Consider the following 16657-nt stretch of genomic DNA (forward strand, 5'->3'; position numbering starts at 1 on the left):
AAAATTAGCTACTCAGTAAACCAATCTTTTTATTAATTGAAAAAGTACATGAATCCATTAAAACAGCAGTTTAGCAGATTGTGGGTTTCCTACAGGCATCTGGTTCATTATTGTGAACACCAGATGTCGGACTAGATAGGCCACTGGCCTCATCCAGCAGGCTCTTCTTACGTTCACATGAAACCAAATACACATTTCAATATGATTGCTGCGAAAGGGAGGCCCAGTGTATGTGTGTTGTTTGTGCATATTACTTGGGTCATTTGGCGGCGTGGTAGTGGCTGGGATGGGATGGCTTCTAGGTGTGTGACAAAGGTGATTGCCACAGCAAGCTGTGGAGTATAACAGAAGCAACCATTGTTCAAGAAACTCTGGCTTGTGGTTGCACAAGCTTGAAAGTCTTTATAAGGGCAGAAATTTGTCTATCTGCCTGGACACTAGAATGTGGACAACAGAGATGCTGACAAGGCCTTCAAGAAACAATGCATCTGATGGTTAAGTTCTACCTCCACTGTCAGAGGCACCACTGTACATAGCAAGCACACTGGCTTGTCCCCGGAAATGAGGGGGCCGGAGCTGCGGGACATGCTGATATCACTTGTGCATGCCGAAGGGCATGCCAAGGTCAATTGTGCATGCCCTGCAATGTGCTGACATGTCATGCCTCCTTGAAATTTTTTTTGGGGGGCCCTTGCTGCCTCCCAGTTGGTGCTCCTATTACATAGGGTCATTGAAAGCTGCCTTGTACTGGGTCAGACCAATAGACCATCTATCTCAGTGATTCTCCAGCGTTTCAGGCAATGGTCTCTCCCAACCCCACAGATGATTGTACCCTGGATGTTCTGCCTGCAAAGCATGCGCTCTACCACTAAGCCACAGCCCATCCCCTAAAATGTCTCTTTATGATGCCATAGCTGTGCCCTTGCACCCATAAAGTGACCCTTTCAGAGACGCACTCTTTATGACCAGAGATTCACCAGAGTTCAAGTGTAGGCACTTGTCTGTTTTGACTAGTGTGTGCATACCCACTCCCCCTCAATAATGCCTTCATGCATTCTTTTGAACACATGAATAGAGTTAATATTTTACCATCATCTGATCTGAATGATGCTATCAGCTAAGAACAGTACTGCTCTATGAAGAAAACCAACAAAGAGCAGCTGAAGTTCACATGATGTGTTATCAACAGCTTCCACTATCGAGTGCAAACTGCTGTTTATAGCAAACTTAAATATGCTTTAGAGACACATTCAAATGATTATGGTAAATATTTTCTTCCTAATGAAAGAATGTTTTAAACTGTAACCTGCCTTGGATGCCTGGCTGAAAGCCAGTATATGAATGCAATTAATAAATAAAAGAAAGAAGTACATCTATATATCTTTTCATAAGAATCATATAACTTTATTTAATTTGATTCCCTCCCTCTCTTCTACCTCCTCCACTCATCTCCCCTAATACTCATGGGAGAAATGGCAATGTGATCTGTAATTGCTAGGTTGAAAGCTTTATTGTTATTAGTTATTGCTATTTTGTGAGACTACAGCTGATTATAACTGAATGACCTGTCTGTTTCTGTATGTATGTTCTTGAAAATCTGCAATGAAACCTGTATTCTTTTTTAAGAGCTTAACTATTTGGTTGGACTATGGCTATTTAAGAAGTCATGGTAGTTCAGAGAAAGGGTTAAGGCGTGAAGAAGGCTGTGTGCTCTCCACTTCTGGAGAATACAATTGATCATTTTGACAAAATTTCTCACCCACCCATCCCTAAGTATCCAACTATATAAATGTTATAGTACTGAAACATAATGAGAGGCATAGCTTATACTCACACAAAGGCTGGGAACAAGACTGGAGAGGTTAACATGTCGTGGTGCAAACATGTGAAGTTGCTGGAGGCAGGAAATGGCAGCTGCCTGAACAAGAGAGTCTGAATGATCTTGTGTAATTGCACAACCCACCAGACATGAAGAACGGATGGTGGAAATGGTAGCTCCATTACCTATCAAATGTAAAGTTATCAAATCAACTTCAAAAATATCTACATAATTTTCTATTTCAGTCATGGATGCATTTAATTTCCATGGATGCATTTAATTTTCTATCCTGTCACTTACCTCAAAATGTAATATACACCAAGGCTATAAGCTTTATTTATTTGATTATAGGGCATTGGTCTCACAAGGTAGATGATGATGATGATAATAATAATAAATAATAATAATAATAATATCAACAACCATATAAAAGACAAGAAAACACCAACATTCCCGAAACAGCAGCATGAAAACTGCATCCCAGCCTACATATATTTAGTCACTAATAAGAATGTTAAGAAAACAGCAGCTGAGACTCCAAGAAATAAAAATATAAGAAAAAAGAGAAAGTTGGAAAGGAACCAGAAATTGAAGCCAAGGGAGCCTTATAGCACACCTATCTGCACATTATTGTTGGTGGTCCCTGTTAGACCAGAAGGTAAAAAAGGTAAAGGTAAAGGACCTCTGGATGGTTAAGTCCAGTCAAAGGTGACTATGGGGTTGTGGCACTCATCTTGTTTTTCAGGCTGAGGGAGCCAGCATTTGTCCGCAGACAGCTTTCCAGGTCATGTGGCCAACATGACTAAACCACTTCTGGACACCGCAAGGAGTGCCAGAGTGCATGATAACACCATTTACCTTCCCACTGCAGCAGTACCTATTTATCTACTTGCACTGGCATGCATTTAAACTGGTAGGTTGGCAGGAGATGACAGAATAACAGGAGCTCACCCCATCATGCGGATTCAAACCACCAACCTTCTGATCAGAAAGACCAAGATGCTCAGTGGTTTAGACCACAGTGTCACCAGCTACATTAGGATTCACACCAGCAATCAGAATGTCGTCAGGCAGAAGATATAAAATGGAGAGAGACTGGAACAGGACTAAAGCCACAATCCTTGCCTGGGAGTAAGTCCCACTGAACTCAATAGGACCGACTTCTGAGTAAACATGACTAGGATTTTGCTTTAAGGCTGCAATCTTAGGTATCTTTGTTTGGAAGTTAGATTTATTTTTAAAAATGTGTAATATAACGTGCACGCAACTTAACAGGAGGATTACGGCCCTCATTTTTATTGTTTTGTACACTAACCTTGCAGCTCTGGGCCAACAGTGGTTATTATGGCACCTAGACATCGACCCAAACATTGGTGTACTTCTGTATGTGATGGAGGCACTGTCAAAAGTAATGTGAGAACCAAAGACAGAGTAGGCTCTACGTATCCACGGTACATTGGTCCACTAGAGTCCACTATTAAAGCGAGCGAATGGAGAGACCATGTCTGGAAGAATAATTAACAGGTTAATCATATACCTTTGGCACAGTTCACTAAGACTATGGTAGGGTATGGTTGCCACTTTAGCACAGCGGTTCCCAGTCTTCATCACATTATCTCTCTCTCTCTCTCTCTCTCTCTCTCTCTCTGGCTTGGAAAAGTAACTCTGAAGCTCCACTTTCTGACAATTATTAAGGAAACTGAAGCACAGACCCTGCTCATGTCCCACAGAACTAAAAAGGGAAGAAGCAGAGCCATCAGGGCCCACAACGTGGTTTAAGTTTTCTGTGAAGTGGACCACCAGCACTAATGTTAATGAAATACTAACAAGTAGTAAAGGTAAAGATAAAGGGACCCCTGGCCATTAGGTCCAGTCACGGACAACTCTGGGGTTGTGGTGCTCATCTTGCTTTACTGGCCAAGGGAGCTGGAGTGCAGCTTCCGGGTCATGTGGCCAGCATGACTAAGCCACTTCTGGCGAACCAGAGCAGCGCACAGAAACGCTGTTTACCTTCCTGCTGGAGCAGTACCTATTTATCTACTTGCACTTTGACGTGCTTTCGAACTGCTGGTTGGCAGGAGCAGGGACTGTGCAAGGGAAGCTCACTCGTTGCGGGGATTCAAACTGGTGACCTTCTGATTGGCAAGCTCTATGGCTCTGTGATTTAACCCACAGCACCCAAATTATGAAGGCATTTTTATTCCCCGAGACTTCAGGAGTTTGATAATGGGGCGTTACATCGACAGCAACAGTATTTCATAGAATCATAGAATAGAATCATAGAGTTGGAAGAGACCACAAGGGCCATCGAGTCCAACCCCCTGCCAAGCAGGAAACACCATCAGAGCACTCCTGACATATGGTTGTCAAGCCTCTGCTTAAAGACCTCCAAAGTAGGAGACTCCACCACACTCCTTGGCAGCAAATTCCACTGTCGAACAGCTCTTACTGTCAGGAAGTTCTTCCTAATGTTTAGGTGGAATCTTCTTTCTTGTAGTTTGGATCCATTGCTCCGTGTCTGCTTCTCTGGAGCAGCAGAAAACAACCTTTCTCCCTCCTCTATGTGACATCCTTTTATATATTTGAACATGGCTATCATATCACCCCTTAACCTCCTCTTCTCCAGGCTAAACATGCCCAGCTCCCTTAGCCGTTCCTCATAAGGCATCGTTTCCAGGCCTTTGACCATTTTGGTTGCCCTCCTCTGGACACGTTCCAGTTTGTCAGTGTCCTTCTTGAACTGTGGTGCCCAGAACTGGACACAGTACTCCAGGTGAGGTCTGACCAGAGCAGAATACAGTGGCACTATTACTTCCCTTGATCTAGATGCTCTACTCCTATTGATGCAGCCCAGAATTGCATTGGCTTTTTTAGCTGCCGCGTCACACTGTTGGCTCATGTCAAGTTTGTGGTCAACCAAGACTCCTAGATCCTTTAAACTTATCTATTAACAAGCTGTTAGTATTTTTATTTTATTTTTGCAGGACTGTTTTGAACGTATGAAAGGGAGGGACACACAATGATCATATATGTTACCTAGAGCTCATTATAGAAACAGTTGAACAGAAAGTAACAGAGAAATAAAGTATGGCTGGGCTGTGCGTAGTACCTGCTTAGAGTAGTGCTTATAGAGCAACATTTTCAGATTGTTTACCAAATAGGTAGCATGGCTATTTATAACTGAAAAATGGTTGAAGCAACGAAACATGGGTGCTTATGCTCAGAAACCTTTGTTTAAAAAAAGTTTGCAGAATTTTCTGCCTGATTCTTTTGCGATTCATAATATTGTTAAAAATATCTGCATACAGAATGAAGCATTAAAAAGTGCATAATCCTTATTATACTGTGCTGAATATTATATATCTGCTTTACCTGGACTTCAGGGGACGTTCCATCTTGTGCCAGCGCTAACAGAATGCTGACACTGGTTTTCAAGTGCTGCCCAGAACCTATTCCTCCAACGTAGCGGTGGAGACAGCCAAGAGCCAAGGAGTGGCCTGTTCTTGCCACGACGTCTCTAGCAGATTTCAGCCTATCAAGATTTTGGTAAAGTTAAATTTTTGTTAAATCTGTAGCTAATACCCTTTTTTTTGATGTCAAATAAAGACAAACAATCCAATACAGTAAGTCCACAACTTACGTAAGGGTTACCTTCCAGAGATTGTGCCTAAAGCCAAAATCACATATAGTCAAAACCCACTGGGTTCAATGGTAGGTGGGATTGCCAAAGTCATTCTTCCTGGAACCCCACCCCTTTTCTTCCCCCCCTTTTTTGCCACATCTATAAAGCTGAATGTGCACAAGTTAAATGTGTACTGTATTATTTTTCAAGATCACATAAAGAGAAAACATTTCAAATGACCAAGGTAGGCAAAAGCAACCAGCGCCTTACACTTAAATGCTTACAGCCATGTTACTTCCTTCTTAAGGTATTAAGAACCAAAATTAGAAACTATATGCAGTTTTCAAGCTCTGCACATTTTCATATTTGCATGCATAGCAAAACATACTATATTTGATATAAAACTATACTCCCCTGTCACACAGGGGAATGAGATGTAGCAAACAAAGTTCTCCTTTTGCTTCAAACAAAAAGTTCAACGTACTTGTCAAAGCTGTACTGAGCCATTCTGGCAATGAAAGTTGCTTCTCCCACCACCTGTGCCATTCTGCCAAGAGCTTCTCCTGCAGCACATCTCAGAATGGGGTTAGGGTTGTCAAGGGCCCCCATAACTAGTGTCAAGGCAGACTTGCGAACTTCTTCTGGCCCTAAAGTACTTTTATTCTCAGCTAAGCCCTTTAACAGAAGACAACATATAAAGATTTACAGATACACACCATATAATACCCATATTCACAACTACTGTTTCTGCAAATGACTTTCCCACATTTCCAGTCAGGGAAAGGTTTAAGCTTTCACACATTTTGGCAGATGTCACATAACCAGAAGCATAAAGGTGCTCTTCCACTCAAAGTGGGGCTTTTTTGACTTAGTAAAAAGGGCACAACACCTTCAAACGGTAGCATAGGTGATGCATCATATTTTGCATGCTATGACACAGCTTCTGACACATCATTGTGCAAAGTCTTCCACTAAGGCACACATAACAAGTTTATGGAACAGTGTTAATGGACTCCATTTTTAAGTTATCTCAGCACCTCTGATCCTTTGATATGAGGGCACTGATATTAGAGCAATAATAGTGATCAGAAATGAATTTGTATGCATACATTAACATTCTATGCCTCACAACTGCAGCCTTGTTATAATTACAGTAGAATAGGAAATATAGTACACAGCAAAAAGACAGCATTATACCTCTTAAAGCAGGTTTACCTTTAATGCACTAAGAACAGCAGTAAAAATATTAAGCTGCACAGCTTGCTGACGAACACCTTTTGCCTGCTTGACACATTCTGCAAAATGATCCAACATCTGTAGCCTGTAAATACATATATTATGAGAAAGATATTCCTTGACATGATAGAAAAAAAGCTATAAAACCCACGGGCTTTAAAGGTGATGACTGTAAGGTGCCTCTGTGTGGCCAATGACTATGCCACAATGTGATATAATGTACTTCAAATTATGTTACTGTGCTTTCAAGTGAAATTTGCTCTTGGACTATTTGTTCATCTAACAGTGCCATCAAATGAATTCACCAGGCAAGCTGCTGATAGCGTTGCTGCTGCTGCTACAATACAGAAGCTCCAAAACTAGGCTTGGCAATAACTGTCCCCACTTACATAATGTGACTTTCCTTCCCCTTTTAACATCACCTCAACCCTCTGGAGAAGATTTTGGAGGGTGTGGCATTGCAGGGGAGAGGAAAGAAGGGAGGAGGGAAAACATTACGTTGCATGAACACAACAGTAAGTGTTGAATAAACGCTTTATAAAGCAGATTATAAATCAAAAAGATAACACAAACTTTTTAAAAGGTGGAAAAATTTCTTAATAGCTAACTTTTAAATAGGATTTAAGCCTTGATACTGTTTAATTAAATAGCACTATAATGACATATTCACAGATTTTGCTGGGGGGCCTATACCTAGGTTCAGGGGCCCTAATCTGCCCCCTTGGCCCTGGGATCTTACTAATTTTGGTAGCAGCAGCAAAAAGAACAAAAATTAAAGTAGGCAGTGCTACATTGAGCAAAGTCCAGTGCCCTGATCTGAATACTGGTACAAGTCAGCCTTTTCTCAGTCATTTGATTGGTCAATTGATGAGCAGAGGAGGAGGCAATAATGACACTCCTCAGCTAATTTGCATGGTGTATGCATGTGTGTGTGGCTTGCAAGTTCAAGAGGGTTGTCACTGTGGCTCTAAGGCCAACAAAGGTTAGCCACCCTGGTTATAAACAGACCTGTGCTTGTAGGAAACATGAGGGAAAACCACTCCAAAGAGAGCAACTGAGGCATCTATGACTGACACTCCCAAAGGAAGAGGACCAGGAACAGCTTCACCAGCAGGGATGCGCAAATAAATGGAAGATGGATCATGTTCTAGAGCACCACTTCCAGAGGCACTGTTTGGCTGGAGCTGTAAAGCATCAGAACACTTGAAATATGATAAACATGTAACATTTATCGCTTTGTATTATACATTTTCTAAAGATTTTTGTTTCTAAATTCTTTTTGTTCAATGGAACCTATATACTTCTGCAGTGTCTCCATTATTTCAAGGACAAAAAAGGAGATTCAACTCTAAGGCATGGATCCTAGCTTTTAGAACTGTGATGCTTCTTTTCAAGGAATGGGTTCTTCCATGAGTGTGTTAATGGAAGGAGCTTCAGTTCATCAAACTAAATACATTCATGGAAGGTTTAAGCCAGTATGTATAATTCAAGTAAAATTGCTTTGCTTGTGCCCAGTCACGTGGTTACCAGTACTGCACAGAACACATGATAAGGGCAATTACAGATCAAGCAGTCTCACATAAGCGTTTCATTTGGAAAGTATGAGAAGGAAACACACACCATGACTATACTATTAGATGTCCTACTGTAATACTTTGAGCAGCAACAGCAGCAGGGTCCATTGCCTTTTTTCTTTTTCAAAAACATGCTTATTATGTGACTTTATTCTTTTCTAACTCTATGGCATCTTCGCCTGCTCTGCTATAGAGTTCAAGTTTAGGGTTGACTCTGTTCTGGCATCTCTCACAAACTCTACAAGACACAACATTTTTCATAACTCTAAGGAAAATCAAATTATAATTGAGTCTAACTTAAACCTCTATATTTAGAAATCAGTAGAAGTATTACAAATATGTGCTGGGCACTGTAAAAATAACAACAGTGGATTTGCTCAAGAGCCTTGAAAAATGGCAGAAAACTAGATGTTTGGGGAATGCTTTTTAAGGATTTGATACCTGATCTTCAATTGATTTATGGTCTGTTTCCTGCAGCCAGGAGCCAAGAAGAACACTGTCATCATAATGGCAAAGTGATCTAAGCAGAGATGTAGTAGTATTAGCAGAGTTGTCTGTCAAAGTAAATTCTGCCACCAGCTCCCGAAGAAGTGCATTAAATGACCCTGAAGAAAAATAATTGGAAGGGGACAATGTCAAAATATAAGGCATTTTACATCCTGTGAATCAACAGGCATTATATGAAACAGAAATAGTTCCCAAAGAAGGATGGTGCAGTACAGGAAAATCAGTACTAATATTATTCTTGGGAAGATATAGCCCATGAGAAGCCCACATTCACCTGCCTGAAAAGTCAGGTAGTCTTGTACAGCTAGATGCACTGATTCTAGTGTCCACTGGCAAAGAGAACTCTACTGCTTTACTATAGTACTACCAGAGAGGCCCTCAAAGAGCACGGTGCTAAAAAACTAAAATCTAGTGGGAAACCAGCCAAATACCAGAAAGAAAAGTAAAAGCTTTTCCAGGTAGTTTATTTCTCCAACTGAACCTCACTGAGACAGGGGTTGAAGAAATCAAAGGTACTATCCAGCGATCATCCTCCAAGCTGGAGTTCAGTCAATAGAAGAGTAGAGGAGTTGCATAGTTATAATGGAATGGTCTTGGGGGTGGAGTGCACATTTTTATTTCTATTTGTTTATTATTATTACATTATTGTTGTTGTTGTTTTGTGTGTATGTATAGAGTAGAGGGGCTTGGAGAGCATCTGAAGTTTCAGATATTAACTAGACACCCTGCACTCCAAGGCCAGGGAGACTACTGCTGCTTGATATCATTAACAATCCTACATTGCATTTGTGAGTTACCCAGGACCATTGCTTAGAGGCACAGCTGGTATATGTATTACTGAATATTACTGCATAGGGTTATTTCTAATCTTTCTAAATGTGTGCAGATGTGTATATGTGAGCACTGTGATTCTGCCAGATGTTCTCCAGAAAAATACATTATTTGTTCATAGAAATGCTACCAATCTTGTGACTATTTTCAATTTTGTGACATTAAAGTTTTTAAAAGCCTACATAAGAATATAAGGGATGTGGACCCAAGCATTAAGAGCAATAAGCAACAATTCAGTGCAATTACCTTCATATGTTTTTGGTGGTAACAAAGCCAAGATGTCATAAAGTCTTAATCGGACCATTGCTGCACTAGCCTTCAGATGAGCTCCATGGGCTTTTATTACAGAGGGAATGCTATTGTGTTAAAAAGAAGTCCAGATTAATTACTAGTAAAAATCATGACATGGTAACCTGTTGATGCAATGGGTTGTATTCAACATAACACTAAGACTCAGGTTCCATCAGCGGAAGGATTTCCCCTTGCACAACAGAACTCCCCTGCCCCCTGCAAAATCTGTTCTGGAGGTTCCTCCAACCATCTAGAACAGATTTGAGGACAGCATAGGGAGCACATTGGGGGGGGGGGGAGAAGTGGAGGGAAGTCCCATTGTGCTAGTGGTAACCTTTCTGGTAGGATGCACTAGGTTGAAGTCTAACTTTCAATACTGTTATACGCAAGGTCTATCCCTGAGTTGCTATGTGATATGCACACAATTTCATTTTATGCAGAATAAATTATTTGTGAAAGTATTTTTAAAGAAGATTTGTGCCTTCCATAAAACAAGAAATAATATTTAGTTTAAAGATGGAAATGTTAAATATCAAAAAAGTAAGACAGGACATAAAATTAACTTTAAGAAGTTAGTGTTGATTGTTTCTTCATTTTGAAGTTAAAATGAGAATTTCTCTGACTTTTTCTGGTTATGCAGACTACAGAGAATTTTGAGGGGAAATTACTTCACCATTGTGGAAACTATACTTACTGAGACATCATTGTCATAGCACATTCTATAGGAGTCATCAGTTTTCGAATAACATCCTCTGTTAGAAGTTCGGGACAGTGAGCAACAAAACTTCTCATAGCTAATAATGAAAAATGCATTGGTCACATTTTAAACTATGTAAGCAAAGAAGGAAATGTTAACTCTCAGAAAGAAACTGCAGTTCAGCTGCTGGCAGAAATGCCAATGCTTTCCCTAATCAGCAGAGACATTCAAGAAGCCAGGTTAACCACAGTGCCCCACCCATGCTATCCACTATTGCTAACATATATATTATTTCAGCCAAGCTTGCATTGATATAGGAAGGGCAGGTGGAATCAAATACTTCCCCACTTGTCTCCCTCATCAGGCATCTTTTCCTTGGGAGTCACATGTACCACTACGAGTGAACCTTTTTTTTTTTTACTCTCTCAGCCTTCTGAATAAGCCAAACTCTTACATTACCTTTATACACTATTTACTTGCGACATTTATAGCTCAGCATTCCTCCAAGGATCTCAGGGCATTTTACAAGGCCCTGTGAGACTTGAAGTGGAACTTGTTCAAAGCCATTTAGCATTCAGATTTGAACATGAATCTTTTCACAATGTTCCAGGTAAAACGGATTGAAATAATTCAGGAACTGTTAGCTGTATCTTTGAGATTCTTACCACAGAGAGCTCCTGCGCGTCCTTCCAGTGTTACTTGCCATGTGAAGGAATCTCCACGAGCTTTCTCTGCTTCCAGCTCCTTTAGAGATCGGGGAAATACATTTCGCCACAGCAGTAACATTTTGGGAAGATGGTAACGAACAGCAGACGGACCTAACCAAGAAGGCAAATTACTGTAGATTTTAAACAATTATCAACAAACAAACAAAAAATAACCAAATGACACCAAAAATACTCCAATGCCATTATTGTGTGCTATTCTTTTCTTTTTTTAAAAGTCATATTTTGTATGCCACTTTGGCCATTTTTACTTGGAAAGGTAGCCAGTAATCAATGTAACCAATGCATGTGATGTAAGATTATAGGAATATTTGTATTTTTAAACACTATGTCTTTAGCATTAAAAGTTTAATCAAATAAAGCTAATTTAAAGATCTTTAGAAAGTATCTCCCCAGTTACAAATATGAACTTCTGAAGAGCTTGGTTTATTCTGCTGACTATAACAACTTTAAGGAATTTTTACTGTCAAGACTAATCAGACAACCTTATTAAGAATACCAGGACTGTCCTACACCACAGTGATAAAGCCAGCCACTGTTTTACATACCTAAAGTCATTAGAGCACCAAGCAAAAGCCATCCAGCCTGGGTTCGCTGCAAAGACAATCTGCTATTTTGTGCAGCAGATCGTAAGAGATCCTCTGCAATGCTAACAACCATCTGAAAACAAAAGGAGATTGTTACCAATTATGTGCCCATTCCTAATCACACATTACGTGCTAACACAAAAGTTTGCATGTGTCACCATGGAGGCGCAATACTTTCAGATCTTTAAACCTGAATGTCACAAGAAGTTGCACATTATTCTCAATTATTTAGTTATTTAAGGAATTAGCAATAACACTTCCAATTTGGGTTCAAAATAACACACGTTACGCCAATATGGCATAAAGTGTAAAATGGCTGTGTGACTTTACTCAACAACAAAAAAAATATTTACAGAAGAGTAAAGAAAACTAAAAACCCGTGTATATATAGAGTACCCAAACCAACTTTATTTTAAAGATGTAAGGAAATGAGGAATCCTAGTATTACTAAATAAGGAATGGGAAATGGTAGTAGGGATCTGGCAGCTGAAACAGTGGCCTAGATTAACCAGGGGAATGTTTGGATGCAAATGAACTCTTTGGGTCAAATGAAAGCAGAAGGATAGTGAAATTTAGGAAACAGATTTAAGAGAAAGAGTAATGTAAGGAGTGACACACTTATTATTGTCTTCTCTCATTGACACAAGAGAGGTCAGAGTTTAGGGACTCACAGCACAGGGCCCCCCAAAGAGAGGAGCAGATGATGTTGACAGTGACAAACAGAGCTTACATTAGCACCTGGGCTGACATGGATATGCCCTGGCCCGCAGGTGATTATACTGGTTGCTGTAGCATCTTTTCTTCTTCTGTTTAAATGCATTTTATAGTCAGGAGGTAGCCAGCCAGACCCTTTCCAACAACAAATTGGTGTTTTAACAAGTGAATGTGTTTAGCATTAGGGCAGCAGAAGCGAAGTCCATTTTATTTCTATAGCCATTATGTTGTTAAGATTTGAACTTAATATGCAAAGCCACATATGTTCATAGTATCTCACCTTTCCTTTTGCATGGGGAATGCCCAAAGGACACTGATGAACTCCACCTAGCAAAGCAGCCATTGCAAAACTGTAACCACTAACGGCTTCTGGTGAGGTCTTCAAATTGTTGAGCCTTTCGGCACACCGGTCCAAGAAAGGAGTCACTTGGAAAGGCAAGGCCACAGCTACACAACGCAGGCACCATGCAGCAGCAAGTCGGGCAGCCATACTTGGATGAAGAAGAACTGAAGTAACAGTCTCAAGCAATCCTGAAATCAACACAGACAACAGTGAGTCTTAAAGGGAAATCAATAATGGATTCCTATACTAGGATATACTCTATACCATTCAGTCCCCTTTCACTCCATTTAATAGTAAGTCAAGCTGTCTAAATATTACTCAACAGAATGAGATTTAAAATTAGTTTACTTATGCTTTTAAATTTCCATTTTATTTCTCATTTCAATAAACACACAATGAGGTATTCACCAGAACTCTCCAGACTCTAGGTTCTTATGGGGAAACTATATTGATAACTACTTGGTGAAATTTTGTAACTACTCAACAACTGTATACACAAATACATTTATATTAGGCAATTTGTTTAGCTGTTATGGGCGAAGGCTAAAGAATCTCAGAATTGCTTACATTCTGCTGAAACCAGAGGCAGTAAATGCCCTTGCATTTTTCTAGATTACATCACATGTCTTGCTGGGTTTGTTTTTCATGCCAGAATCAAGTGGTAATCAAGTAAGCTGGCAGACAGAACTGGATAGTGAACAGTACAATTCTATACAGGCAACTGTATATTAAATTAGTCTTTACAACTTACCTGTGGAAGGCTCCTGTATGAGAGGTGATGCAGTGGCACTTAGGCTCTGAACCAGGCTCCCAAGCTCCTGAAGGGCACAAACCATCACATGCTGACTTGCAGCAACTTCAGCTGCTCCTGATTTGTTTTCAATATTAGCATCATTCACAACTGATTCTGGCAAAGCAGTGGGAGAAGAGAGAGTGTCATCCAGCATTCTTGTAAATTTGAGGTGTATTCAGAAGAGTATCAGTATAAAGAACTATAGAAATGCGAGAGTTGCTTGTACACAGTAGCTAAAAAACTAAGCTGCATGTGTTTGAGACGCCACAGAATTTAAGAGTCAACTCTTACAGAACAGAGATTGGTTTAGCATACATTCAGATGACTTGCTGGCAACCTACATTAAAAGCTGCCTTTCAATCACAAGTATTTTATATTTCATCACAAGAGAGCTACTTTTTGGATAATCACTAAAGGAATGAGAAAATATTATCAAGAAATATGCCATTATTTGTATTTTTTCACTATGGAAACTTAGCTTATGAAAAATGTCTAATAGCGATGAGTCTGAAAACTGAAGGGAGAGAACCAAAGCATTAAATTCTCTTCATGATTACTGATTTTCCAAGTTCTGACTCCTACCTACTGCCAGTTTTAAAATATTTTTAAGAATTAGCTCTCTGATCTCAAGTACAAGTACAGTGGTACCTCGCAAGACGAATGCCTCGCAAGACAAAAAACTCGCTAGACGAAAGGGGTTTTTGTTTTTTGAGCTGCTTCGCAAGACGATTTTCCCTATGGGCTTGCTTCGCAAGACAGAAATGTCTTGCAAGTTTGTTTCCTTTTTCTTAACACCGTTAATACAGTTGCGACTTGACTTTGAGGAGCAACTCATAGAACGCGGTGTGGTAGCCTTTTTTGAGGTTTTTAAAGACTTTGGTGATTTTTGAAGCTTTTCCAAAACTTTCCCGACACCGTGCTTCACAAGACGAAAAAAATCGCAAGATGACAAAACTCACGGAACGAATTAATTTCGTCTTGCGAGGCACCACTTTCCCGACACCGTGCTTCACAAGGTGAAAAAAATCGCAAGACGACAAAACTCGCGGAACGATTTAATTTCGTCTTGCGAGGCACCACTGTAGCTTGATGCCTATACAGTATGCCACATATGCATGCTTTCGGGGGGGTGGGGGGGAGCCTGTCCTAAACATTCTTCATCTTCTGAGTAAACGTTACTTTAGCATTTCATTGCTGTGGTATTTGAAAGATATATTCAGTCAGCACAGCTAGATATTTTAGAGCATATTTACGGATTGTTACATACTGTGCCTGCACTTCAGTGTTATGAGGGCACATAATATTGTTTGATTATCTGTCATAGACCTTTTTTTCACAGCTTTAAAAATTCCTTCATACTTATGGGACAGGAATATATTATGTTGATTTGGACCTTAACCTTAACATTCTTACCTACTGCCTTCATCTGTTTACCAATTGCCTGGCATATATCTTTGGCAGCTGCAATCTGTGCCTTCTCCCCCAATAAACTTCCTACAGTGGCTCGGAGGATGAAGGAGACACATCTTCGAGAGTACACCGCTTCTACATGAGTCTGCGTTGCCCGAGGATGAGAAACCAGATCTAGAACATGTGACAAGAATGTAGCAAAATTGCGCTCCAGCCACTGACCTCCTAATGTTGTGACAAAGACAACATAAGCCTGCAAATTCAAAATACAAATATTACAACCACAGAAAAGAAGGATTTGTTCACATTTCCATAATGGAGGGGAGGGGCATACAAAGGGAAACTCTAAAGAGAAGACTTAAATGACCCCGGTTTTATAAGATTTTGAGGCAAAACAACCATATTTTAGGGATGGATTCACATATATGATATCTTCTATCTAATGCTACCACAAGTAGAAGGAATACTTTTGGAAGCGCAGTCCTCACTACCATTATGATTCACTGCTTATCTTGATCCGTGATGGAACGAAATAAAAAGAAATGGATATTTTCCCCTTTTCTGACTCTGGAGAACCCCTTCTCCCACCACAATATAACAATATTTTCAGGAATTGCCGGTCAGACAAGTGCAGTAAGCACCAACTCTGCCTAATAGCAGCCCTTCAGAGTCTCAGAGGTCTTTCACATCACCTTCTATCTTTTAGCACAGCAGTCTAAGGCCTCTGTAGCAGTGTGAAGGAGGGAGGCATCCTTTGCAAGCCCAAAAGAGCACTACAAGGCCCTTTGGTCCAGGCTGACTGGAGCGCTGCACAGAGGTGCTGTTTTTGAGGCTGGGGATACATCAATTGGTTATACAGGTCTAGGGTCATCTTAAGCATATCCGGCGCCGTGGTGTAAAGATCCCTCTGGCGCCCCCCCCCCCGTTTCCCAGAGTTAGTGACCTTTTTTAAGGGGGGGACCCCAAAGTTGTTGACCTTTTTTAGGAAAGGCTGCTCCCGTCCTCACGCTGCTGCCCCATACTACTCGCACGCAGCCGGGCATCGGCTCCCGCAGCAGGATCATAGTGTGGAGCTGGGCAGCCGAGTGTGATGGGGGCAGCATGGGAGGCAGGCGGGGGTCTTGTCTGGGCAGGGGCAGGCGAAGCGAGCTGGGCCGTCTGCGTTGCCGCAGCAGCGTGACTGGGAGGGGATCGGACAGGGGAAGGAAACGCGGTTCGTGCGAAGGAGTGCAGAGGTGGTGGGGGCAGTGGGAGGAGGCAGGCTCATCCGTGCAAGGTGGTGGAGAAGCAGGGGAAGGAGGGAGGGGCACTGGGGGCAGCAGTTGCAGCGTGTAGCCTCAAGCGCGGGGATCTTTCGAGGTAGAGTGGATGGGGGGAGCAGTGGTAGAGTCACGTTTATTATGCACAGAGCTTGGGATGCAAGCACACACCACGCAGCCGAGGAGGTGGTATGTCGCGGAGCCAGCAGAGAGAACTCTGGACTGCGGGAAAGCATCCAGAGCCTTCCC

The 16657-nt window shown here is 41.1% G+C and overlaps 1 protein-coding gene across 1 annotated transcript in view; it reads right to left on the reverse strand.

Annotated features, from left to right (window-relative positions):
- Window positions 1-16657, reverse strand: part of HEATR5B (HEAT repeat containing 5B) — a 44984-nt gene that overhangs the window by 19821 nt on the left and 8506 nt on the right. Inside the window, exons 8-21 of the mRNA XM_083496730.1 lie at window positions 15153-15402; window positions 13698-13853; window positions 12884-13134; window positions 11851-11962; window positions 11243-11395; window positions 10575-10674; window positions 9836-9945; window positions 8693-8856; window positions 7686-7861; window positions 6657-6762; window positions 5926-6116; window positions 5192-5351; window positions 3135-3324; window positions 1835-2004 (exon numbers count right to left, since the gene is read on the reverse strand). Coding sequence (XP_083352856.1) covers window positions 1835-2004; window positions 3135-3324; window positions 5192-5351; window positions 5926-6116; window positions 6657-6762; window positions 7686-7861; window positions 8693-8856; window positions 9836-9945; window positions 10575-10674; window positions 11243-11395; window positions 11851-11962; window positions 12884-13134; window positions 13698-13853; window positions 15153-15402 — 2289 coding nt within the window. The remainder of the gene's footprint in view (window positions 1-1834; window positions 2005-3134; window positions 3325-5191; window positions 5352-5925; window positions 6117-6656; window positions 6763-7685; window positions 7862-8692; window positions 8857-9835; window positions 9946-10574; window positions 10675-11242; window positions 11396-11850; window positions 11963-12883; window positions 13135-13697; window positions 13854-15152; window positions 15403-16657) is intronic.

Source organism: Podarcis liolepis (assembly GCF_965112155.1).
Source record: "Podarcis liolepis genome assembly, chromosome: 3".
NCBI lineage: Eukaryota > Metazoa > Chordata > Lepidosauria > Squamata > Lacertidae > Podarcis > Podarcis liolepis.